Source organism: Mandrillus leucophaeus, unplaced genomic scaffold (genome assembly GCF_000951045.1).
Source record: "Mandrillus leucophaeus isolate KB7577 unplaced genomic scaffold, Mleu.le_1.0 Scaffold945, whole genome shotgun sequence".
Lineage (NCBI taxonomy): Eukaryota > Metazoa > Chordata > Mammalia > Primates > Cercopithecidae > Mandrillus > Mandrillus leucophaeus.
Window position 1 is genome coordinate 22,278 of NW_012110308.1, and position 12,019 is coordinate 34,296.

General features: G+C 35.1%; 1 protein-coding gene across 1 annotated transcript; it reads right to left on the reverse strand.

Moving 5' to 3' along the window:
- Nucleotides 1-9,777: 9,777 nt before the first annotated feature.
- On the reverse strand, nt 9,778-12,013 carry LOC105532252 (zinc finger X-linked protein ZXDB-like). Its single transcript, XM_011970348.1, has one exon. It carries the CDS (start codon nt 11,876-11,878, stop codon nt 10,535-10,537), a length of 1,344 nt encoding a protein of 447 aa, XP_011825738.1. The 5' UTR covers nt 11,879-12,013; the 3' UTR covers nt 9,778-10,534.
- Nucleotides 12,014-12,019: the final 6 nt, after the last annotated feature.

Genomic DNA, 12,019 nt, shown 5'->3' on the forward strand with positions numbered 1-12,019 from the left:
AGGGTACTAGTATTCAGAGTATACAACGAATTCAACCAACTCAACAAAGAAAGAAAATCTCATCAAAAAATGGATAAATGACATGCATGGAGATTTTTCAAAAGACCTACAAATGCCCAACAGATATGTGAAAAAAGTATGCAACATCACTAGTCATCAGAAAAAAATGCAAATTAAAATCACAATGAGATATTATCTTACCCCAGTCAGAATGGCATAATTAAAAAGTCAAAGAATAACAAATGTTGACAAGGATATGGAGAAAAGGGAACTTTTATACATTGTTGATGAGAATTTAAATTAGTACAACCTTTATGAAAAACGAAGTATGGAGATTTTCTGAAGAACTAAAAATAGAACTACCACTTGATCCAGCAATCTCACTACTGGATATCTACCCAAAGGAAAAAAAATCATTCTATTAAAAAGATAGCTGCACTTGTATGTTTATTTCAGCTCTATTCACAATAGCAAAAATATGGAATAAACCTAAGTGTTCATCAATAGATGACTGGATAAAGAAAATGTGGTATGCATACACAATGAAATACTATTCAGCCATAAAAAGAATGAAATCACATTTTTTTGTAGCAACATGGATGAAACTGGATATCATTATCTTAAGTCAAACAAGTCAGACACAGAAAGACAAATATTTCACATTTTCACTCATAAGAACTCTTGTATCTGATGGTGAATGTGTAAATTAGTACGAACACCCTGGAAAACTGTTTGGCAGTACTTACTAAAATTTAACATACCTAGTTACACTCCCATTTATTTATTAGATTGTTCATAGCAGCATAATTAGCACTTGCCAATAAATGGAAACAATATAAATGCCTATAAGTGGAAGCTAAAAAATTATGGGTGAGGGATACACTATAATTCTACAACAAAAATAAATGAACAAGCCAGGTGTGGTGTCCTATGCCTGTAGTCCCAGATACTAGGTGGGAGGATACCTTGAGTGCAGAAGATCAAGGCTGCAATGAGCTATGATAGTGCCATTGCACTCTAGCCTGGATGACAAAGAGAGACCTTCTCTCTTAAAATAAAAATGAATAAATGAATTGTTTATACATACTAAATCATGGCTGAAGTTCACAAACAAAATGTTGAGTAAAAGAAGTCAAAAACAAAAAGAATATAAACTTTCCATAAAGTTTAAAAATAAAACTAATCTGTAGTTTTAATATATTAACACAAAAACTTGTACACAAATATTGATAGCAAAAACTAATCATATCTAAAGGTGGAAACAACTCAAATGTCCACTAATTAGTTAACAAATAAAGTGCAGTATGTTTATATAATGCGATATATTTCAGCCATGAAAAGAGTGAAGTACTGATATGTGCTAAAACATGGATGAACTTTAATAACATCATACTAAGAAAAGCCAGATACAAAAGCATATATTGTACAATTCCATTCATATGAAATATGCATAATAGACAAATCCATAGAGACAGAAAGTAAATTAGTGGTTTCCTGGAGATGATAGAATGGAGAATGATTATGGGATTTCTTTTCAGAGTGGCAGAGGTGTTCCGGAATTATCCAGTTGTGATGACTCAGCAACATTATTAATGTTTTAAAAATGACTTGACTTGTATATTTTAAAATGGTGAATTTTATATTATGTGAATTTTATCTCAATAATAATAATAAATGAAGAGAAACAAGCAAATAAAAAACATCTAATTTTTGGTTTGAAAATCAAGTTATTTATTTTGGTACAGGGTGGCAGTGACTAGCAGAGGATATGAGGGAGATATGAGGTTCTGGTAATCCTTTCATCTGAGTAGCGGCTTTATCGGTGTATTCATTTTTTGAAAATTAATAAAGCAATTTTGTAATGTAAGTTATATTTTTAAAGTATGTTATATTTCAATAAAAGTTATAAAAATAAAACTTACAAATTAAAAAATGTTTTAGGGCCAATTAGAATTCAATACATGGTAACTTAAAATTACATCAAGGCATGATTAAAATACACAATATAGCCTCACAACTAACAATCTATAGGTTGTTATCTGGAGGTGTATTGGATAATTCAATAATCTTGAAAATAAAAATCAATTAGCAATTTTAAAGACATAAATCAAAGATTCTCAATTAGTTTAAAAATACTTTAAAAAATACTTGGAGTGTAAATACTTAAAAACACCAACTACTAAAATTATTATGTAAAATAATCAATAGCCTCCAATTTGATAACATTTTGACATTTTATAGTCAGGGCCCAAATTTGTAACTTTTCTTCTTACTTTTTACTGTCTTCAAGAAACTTTCAAAAGATAGATTGTATTAGACAGACAGATTACCAATGTTGCAATAATGGCTCTTTGATTTTTTTTATGTCTAACTGTAACTGGAAAATTCTGGACATGCTTCAAAATTGTCATTGTGCTTTTATCCAGATGTTTTCAACCAAAGACACTTAGACTGAAACACTTGGCTAGAGATCAAACTTAACTATTTGATTGTTTGAATTTTATTTTCTCATTTCTATTTTTGGGAAGAATCCTCAATAATTTTTATAAATATAGGCAACATTTTATCTTTAAGAATTTTTTAAAGAATCTATGGTGAAGGACAACAAGAATCACTTTGCAAATAATTTTCTATCCAGTGTGTTTTTGCAATATTCAGTAGATTTGGTACATAGATTTAGCAGTGAAAATGACTATCCAGTGCCTACTGTAAAAATGAAATATAATACAAGTTAGTCAAATTTTTAGATTTCACATAAGACTTACTGCTCTAGATAAACTATTCTAAAAATGAACTGAATAAAAATATGCTGAATAATATACAAAAGTGGATTTATCAGCAAAATTTATAAATACAGAATTAATAAAAAATTAATCTCCTTTTTCCAATTGAATTTGCCTTTCATTCATTTCGATGTCTTCCCTGTTATCTAAAAAAGTAGTACAGCTAGTCCAGGTTTCTCCATTTTCAAAGTAGCCACATTTCTAAAGTTATAAACACTTATTTTAACAATGTTCTTAAATCCTATTGCTTCCTAAGTACATAAATAAAAGTGACATACCCAAATGGCAAAATGAGCCTGCACATAAAAAAAAGAAAAGCAAGTTTTACTTAATCAACAATATTTTAGGAAGTGAGGCAAAAATAATGAATATTGGCTTATTCCCTCTTCTACTAGCATGTCATAACATTTGATGCAATTCCTATTATTATTAATAATTTAAAATAAAATAAGCTCCAGAAAGCACAAGAACATAAAATGACTTTGAAGGGGAAGCTGTTGCATCTCTTTGGAAATATCAAGGGCCAAGTTTAGCATTAACCAACTAATGCCAACACAAATTGGGAGGAAAAATAGTTCTCACTCTGCCTAGCAGCACATTCTAAAATTGGACGTCACCTGGAATGAACTGCTACTCTATTCACTGAGTCATTGCCTGTGGAATTTCCATTTAGCTCTCTAATCTGGCTAATTTCCCTACAAATAGACATGAGAGAAGCTTCCTTCTTCCACATGCAGTATTACGTTGTTTCACACTACAGTTATATCCCTCTACTGTGTACACAGGAAAGGGAAATAAGTCTTGACAAAGATTAATCATTTCTTGAGTTTATTCCAAGGAAAGACTGGCTTAGAATTGAAATATTTTCATTTTGGCTACCATTTGTAATTTTTATTGTTAAATGTATTTATTTTTTAAACTGACAAAAATTGTGTATATTTATCATGTACAATATGTTTGAAAATATGTATAACACTGTGGAATGACTAGATAGAGTTAATTAACACATGCATTACCTCTTATATTTACTTTTTGTAGTGAGAACACAAAATATTATTTATCACTATAGTGAGCTTTATTTTTTTATAATAGGCTTTGTTTCCTTTCCAAATGTATTCAGTTAGTTATACTTTATTCAAAATGTGAGATACTTGCTTGATGATTAACCCTATACCTCACTACATGATTGGTGAAGTTTCAGGATTCTTCATGTTAAACTCCAGTAGTTGTCATTCCCAAGTATCAAATGAAGTCTTTATAGCCTTATTTTCAGCTAGCATACCTATATAAAATAATTATCTTCTAATTAAAGTCTTTTTTTGTTTCAGAAAATTAAAATTTGCTTGTGTGTCCAGTATAGGAAAGTAAAAATTATTTCAAAAATTACAGGTGTAAAATCATTTATTTGTATGCTATGGTTTTCTCATTTGGAAACAAAATGTTTGTTTTATATAATTTTCAAAAGATCACTCTCAGGTTTTATACTTAATATATCCGGGATTACAATCTAGAACAAATCAAAATATAACATAATTTACAAATTATTTCCCATAGTATTTTGCTATAATTAAAGCTACCAGTCACAATTCTGTTTAAATTTAAATTTAGGACAGTTTATCCTAATTGCTGTATTGCAGCTTAAATTTTAGATTGTTAGAACTTTTTGAAAAAACTTTTGATAATCTGCACATTGAAATACTCCTCATTACAATTTTCTGTCCATACTGTGAAAATAACAACCACCGTTATATTTGAATCTGTATAATTCTAATATATAACCATCTAGAAATTGATTATATATTATTTTTCATTGCTTGCTGAATTTTTGTTCCTGTCTACCTTGTAATGTGTGTGCGTAAAGGGCAGAATTTGTCAAATATGTGCTAAAAATGTTTGTTTGAATAAAGTAATGCAACATACTTTTGTGTTATACTTCATAGTGCCTCACACAGAGTAGGCACTCAATAACCACCAGCTGCTTAATAAGCTGGTAATGATAAGACATAGTCTAAGGATTCACAGTTAGTGCTCATAAGAATAATTATCTCCTTTGTTTAAAATACTGAGTTAAGATATTTTCCATAGGCAGAATGATGTTTAATGTGTTTTGCATGTGCATAAATGTCAGCAGAAAACTAGAATGAGATGTATTGTTCTGTTGACAATGGAGGACAGCAAAGTCACCATCAAACAAAATGTAATTGCTAGGTAATTATACTATTTATTTACTCTATTTTTTTGCACTCCATGCTCATTGAGTTATCACCATTAGTAGTCAGGGTAACTATAAAATGTGTTACATTAGGGTGTAAAGAGAAAAGAGGATGTGACTTCTGTGACTGAGTTTCCATACACCATCACTTGCCATGTTAGCTAATGAAAGAGAGGATTATGAGTAAGAAGCCCCAAGTATCACACCAAAGTTGGTTTTTGGACAATCTTAGTCCTGTCTCTTCCAGTTTAAGAGAAATACAGTTAAAACTCAATCTAACACAGTTTATCACGAGAAACTATTGAAATTAACGACTGAGGAGTATCCTCCAAATTATGGAGATCTGATTTGTTATATTAATAAGCACCAAACAAAAAATACCTGTTGAATATCTGTAGTAGCAGAAAGTAGTAGTAAGAAAGAAATGGAAGCCAGAGATGACATAGCTCATTTTGATACAGAGTGACCTGGGCTTATATTGTACAAGGTTGAAGAGTCCTGCAAATTCTCAAAGGGAAATAACATTATAAACATCAAATGTGAATCTAAGAACATATGAGGGAGCCAAACAAGATAAAGTCATGTCACTGTCTAATAGTGTGGATAATCTAGAATAAGCATGATTTATTCAGAGATAGCCATAGTTTATCACTTCCTGATAAATTAAGCATATCCTAATCATCTTTCCATAAATATTCCTGAAAATATTTTATTACACAACTTTGTTCATATTAATCAAGTGTAATTTTTATAGTATCCAAGAAATCCTTAGGAACATTTTTAATCTTCCTTTCTCTTTCTGATGGGTGTCCTATATATTCAATAAGTTACCAAATTATATTCATTTCCTCAATTAGGACACATCTCCTATATCTCTGTTTCTTTTCGTCACCACTCCAGTCCAAGCCTTCATCACAACACTCCGGAATTACTACAACAGACTCCTAAGTGATTGCACTATTTCCCCCATCAAATCCATATTATGCATGTCCACTATATTACTATTTTTATATAATCACATTTGACTTCCCTTCTCAAATATCTTCACTGGCTTTCAATCATATCCATAATAAAGTCTTATCTACTCTGACTGGTTTGTATTGCCTTCCAGAATTTGGCTCCATACTGGCAGTCTAACTCTAACACCCAGCACTTACCAAATATGAGCCCTGAATTTGAGTTAGGCTGTTTTTCACAGTGTTGTGTGTCTAATTCCATTTTGAGTTCTTTCTTTGTGCTTTTCTCCCAGGCTGGAATTCACCAACACTCTTCTTCATATAACTAAAAGTAACCACCCATTAAACTCCAGCTCCTGCCCCTCCTTTCACTCCAAGCCATTCATTTGGTGCCTGAAAACATGTTTGTTGATTTTGTTTAGTTGTAAAATGGCTAATAGGTGAATTTTTATGTCCTCTCCAAAATTAAGATACGGCTCATATTTTACTCTTGTTATCTATATCCCTAGTATTCTACCTTGCATTCTGTAAGGAGTCAGTAAATTAACTTGAAATATACAGAGGGGACCATAGCTTAAATATTGTTACCAAAGGTCCCATCTATTTAGATTTCATAAACATATGATTCATTTTTAATGATTGCTTTTTATAGGTTGTTTTGTGCTTAAACAATCTGTTCTCTAAACACTTGGTCCCTAGCCATTTGGGCACCAGAGACCAGTTTAGTGGAAGACAATTTTTCCACGGGTTGGGGGATAGTTTTGAATGATTCAGGCACATGACATTTATTGTGCACTTTATATTATTATTACATATTCACCATAATGTAGAATCAGTGGGAGCTCTGAGCTTGTTTTCCTGCAACTAGATGGTCCCATTTTGGGGTGATGGGATACAGCGATACATCATTAGGAATTAGATTCTCATAAGGAGTGTGCAATCTAGTTCCCTCCCATGTGCAGTTCACAATAGAGTTTGTGCTCCTATATGAGAATCTAATGCCACTGCTGATCTGACAAGAGGTGGAGCTCACTTTCGCTCCCTGGCTGCCACTCACCTCCTGCTGTGCGGACCAGTTTCTTTTTTTTTTTTTTTTTGAGACAGAGTTTCGCTCTGTCGCCCAGGCTGGAGTGCAGTGGCCGGATCTCAGCTCACTGCAAGCTCCGCCTCCCGGGTTCCCGCCATTCTCCTGCCTCAGCCTCCCGAGTAGCCGGGACTACAGGCGCCCGCCACCTCGCCCGGCTAGTTTTTTGTATTTTTTAGTAGAGACGGGGTTTCACCGCGTTAGCCAGGGTGGTCTCGATCTCCTGACCTCGTGATCCACCCGTCTCGGCCTCCCAAAGTGCTGGGATTACAGGCTTGAGCCACTGCGCCCGGCCGCGGACCAGTTTCTAACACGCCATGGACTAGTACCTGTCCGTGGCCTGGGGGTTGGGGACTCCTGCTTTAAACCCTAGCATCCAATTTGCTTTTTAAAAAATTATTAAGCAAATCTATCTTTCAAAAAAGTTACATATATATATATATAAATAAGTAAATATATAAATTTCAGTTACATATAAAATATATACAAATTTCAGATATATATATATACACATTTTAGTTAGGCCTTACATTTCAATTGTCACATATTTTGAGTGAGTTGCATTTAATTTAGTTTTTATCATCATGAAGTTATCAAGTGGATCTGTTTGATACCAATAATTACCAAGGGATTATGAATATTTCCATCAGGAAATTAATCATTGCTTTACGTGGAATCAAGGAACAGTCAAAAATACTCTGTTATACTAATGTCTTATCTTATTTTTCCTGGATGGGAATATGAAGCATTTAATCCACAGAGAAAGATGATCTTCGTATTCTAACAAGTTTCACTTTTACTATTTAAGGCTTTCAATTATGTAACACTATAATGAGATAACTGGTAAAAAATGTCAAGATTAACATATTTAAACTAATGATAAATATGCTCATCAGGATCCCCCAGAATCAAACCTTCTTGCAAGGCATTTTTTATTGTGTTTTCAATTGGCAAAATGTTAATAAATCAAGGACTGAAGATGAACAAAAGGCAAACGAGATAAAATTAAATCATGTCCCATTGTTTAAACAAAAAGGCAAGCTTATGCCAACACTAACAGAAACACGAATATATTTACAGTCACACTTCTGTCTGTAATTACATGCCATGTCAACTATCATGCTGGGACAACAGCATTGAAGGAGAAATCTTTTGAAAAAATTGAACAAAAGAAACCATGTGCGCTCACGGACAATCACAAGATTTTTATCTTAAAAAAAAAACAACAATTTGTCCTTTGAAAATTCTATAGACCATAACAAAAGCATAGCTTATGATAGTTTTCATGGGAAGAAATAGGTCTAAGGGATTAAGGAAACAATGTGACAGAGTTTTAAAATATCTATATGGTTATATATCTTAATGGATGCCTATGACCCTTGTGTTCACCTCAGGCCTCTGCACTTTCTATAGGAAAATAAAAATAATCTATTTAAGAGGACTTAACTAATGACAACACATTTCTAAAATGGGCTTAAAATCTTTCTAAAATACTAAGGGAGAACTGTTAAACAATTAGACACAAAATTCTATTTCTTTGAATTAAAAATGTATGTGTATTTTTTGCTTTCTCATTGAATAAGTACAACTAACTTAAAAATTATAAAGACAGTAAAGATGTATATCAAGGTGGTAAATATTAAAGTGTACTGTTAAAGTGCCATAACAATTGTTATCCCCAAGTATCTACATGTAAACAGTACTGGGTTACAATGGTTGAAATCAACCAATAGTGTTTGCCACCATGACCACATTTTAGAAAAGGAAAAGTAGAACTACTTCTCACTAACGCCTTATATAAAATATCTCCATTATTATCTGATTCATGTATAAACACATTGCCATCTAAATCAAGAAAACAACTTCTCAATGTACACACATACTTGCAGCAATACTGTGACTGAAAAATGGGCCATAAGAAGAATGGCTGAGAGATGGTGACCATGAAAGAGACCTGTCTAATTTAAACATAAATAAAAGAGATTCATGGCAAGGACTGGTGTACACCTACAAGGAAATAGGGTGGAGTACGAAGAATGTAAGAGAAATCAATTAAGTTGGGAGGCAGCAAACAGTTATAAACAAAATAGTCGTGAAACTCAAGAGTCAAATGGCAGAATGGGAAATATTTCCTCTCTGTTTTGAGCTACACACACAATTAATAGTTACTAAGTTAAATATATTTGTAATCTGAGCTAGGTAAATTTTAATAAGAATTGTAGTTCTGACTTTGCCATATTACCTCACAGGATTGTGAGGATCAAATATAATAGTTGTGAAAGTGCTAAACTGTAAAATGCTATACTCATGTAAGATAGATGGTATCTACTCAAAATGCAGACAAAACTCTCTCATTTCAACTCTAAGAGTGAGCCAGCAATGAGCTCTCTAGGGCACAGAGGGGAGAAAAATCTCCCTCTGGTCTATGTCCAGATTGTCTTGGAAGAATAGACTGAATACTCATTGCATCAGCTTGCTTTGAATGCAGACCAAAGATACTATGAAATTGATCTAATGGACATGTGGCCAATGCCACAAAAGAACAGTGTGGAGAAAAATCCTTCTTAATCTGTTGAAGAAATAACTTTCTTTTCCTCTTTCTTAACCTTCACAAATGTTTATTTCGTGCACAATCCTGATATTAATTTGTGCTAATTTCTCCCCTTTGAGGAGGGAAAACAAGGGGCAGGAAAGGGAATGAAGATTCACCAAAATATGCTGAAACATACATAACATTTCCTTTCAATACAACCTACTGGGGTAGAAAAAATAAGTCTAGGATGTAACACATATGTTCACATTGTTATGACCATTTTACAGATAGAAAACTAAGGCTAAGAGAGACTAACTTAGTAAAGGCCAACTTATTCAAAACCACAAAGCAAACATTTCACCCTGGGTCTGAGTGATAACAAAAGCCCTTGTATTTTCCACAACAAAAACATACCTTCATCATAAGAAAAAGGTTAGAATGATAAACAGCTAAGAAGAACCAATCCCTATTTTTAGCTCTTTTTTTTTTTTTTTTGAGTTCTATCATTAGATTTTCGTACTGTGTAAAATTTCCATTAAATTTTTAATGTAAAACACCAGTTCCTCAATCTTTCATTATTTAGTGCTACAGGGCTCAAACCGCTTTTCATTACAAGTACAAACAATGATTAATAATTGCAAAACGCCCGAAATTTTTCAAGAAAAAGCACAAAATCACACACACACACAAAAAACTGAAAAGACCTTATGAGCAATGAGTTCAAACGACCACAATTCATAAATAAGGAAATTAAGGCTCAGATAGGTTAAGTGACTTGCTCAGGGTCACACAACTTGTCAGTTCCAGACTCAAGATCAGAATTTAGATCTCCAAACTTGTAGTCCAGGGCTGTGCTCTTTTTGTAAACCAAAGAGAAATGACTGCACTTAAACATTTAGTCCAGAACATCCTCAAAATTGACTGTAATAAAAGTAAGCCACATGGCAAGGAACAAATAGAGTTGGTTCATACCAAAAATGAGCTGCCAGTCACAGTGATAACATTTCTTTCTTGCTGAGAACCATGGTTTCCTACTGCACTGGGGAATCCAAACTGGGTTTCTCCCTCCTGTCCAAAGAAGTCAGGATGTACGTTCCACTCCGCTTTGGTTGATGTCAGTAGTTCTGAGACACTGTTTTCACAAAGGGTGCTTGAAGGAGTCAGAGCACCTGTCTCCACTGTTAGCTTACTGCTGGGTGTTAAAGCCTGAGGCTCTGGACTGGAGTTTTTCATGGCCAAAGAGCCCAGAGATCCCAATGGCCCCACACTTACACTTGAGACCTCATCCATATCTAAGGGGCTCTGCTGAAAACCAGTGGCCGCCGTTCCAAAAAAGAGAGAGGTATCCAGATTTTGAGGAGGGTCGCTGGTGGCCTTCAAGGCCAGAGGGTCCACAGCCTGCCCTACGGAATTATTATTATTAGCAGGGAGGTGCCCTGCCAGAGTCGAGCTCACAGAAGCCACATCAATAGTCAAGATTCCAGAGTTCACCAATGCTGTGTCCAACACTGCAGCAGAAGTACTGTCTGGTACATCAGAAAACAGAGATACTATCTCTGCATCTCTGAGATCATCCTGTCCCTGGCTGGTAAGTTCACTGCTGGGTGTAAGAGAATTTGCTGCTTCTAGCTGAGCTAAGAGATCCTGGCCCACCTTGTGCCTTTTGGTCATGTGCGTCTTCATGCTGTGCTTGGATGTGAAGAGTTTATTACAAGTGGAGATGGGGCAACGGCTTTTCCAAGTGTCCACATCCTGCAGGTGTTTCTTGGAGTGAATGTAGAGGCTACTGCGAGCAGAGAACCTGGCACAGCAGCCTTCCACAGGACACACGAAAGGCTTTGTGCCCAAGTGGGTTATGCTGTGGCCTTTCAGATGTTCAGCTCTCGTGAAAGATTTCCCACAGCCTTCCACAGGGCACATGAACCTCCGGTCATCATCGTGCTTCCTTTTGTGCCTTAAGAGTTTGGACATGCTGGTGAAGTTCCAGCCACAGCCATCAAAGTCACAAAGGAAAGGTCTCTCGCCGGTGTGACTCCGCAGGTGAATTTTCAGCCTACAAGCCTTGTCATATTGTTTGCTGCAGCCAGGAAAAGAGCAGGAAAACAGTTCCTGTTCCCTGAAATGGGCGCGGTTATGGGAAAAGAGAGCACTCACTGTGATAAATGTCTTCTTGCAGCCAGAAAACGCGCACTGGTAAGGCCTCTCAGGTTCGAAGTGGCTGCGCTGGTGGGCGCTGAGTTTGGCCTGCGTGGGGAAGCTCTCCCCGCACACCTCGCATTTGAATGAGTTCTCCTGCTCATGGCCCTTCATGTGCGCCTTGAGGTTGTACACGGTGGTGAAGCTCTTGCCACAGCCCTCCGCTGGGCAGCCAAAAGGCCGCAGTTTGTCGTGAGACTGCAGGTGCCTCTTGAGCTTGTAAGAGGTGGTGAAGGTCCAGCCGCAGCCACCCAG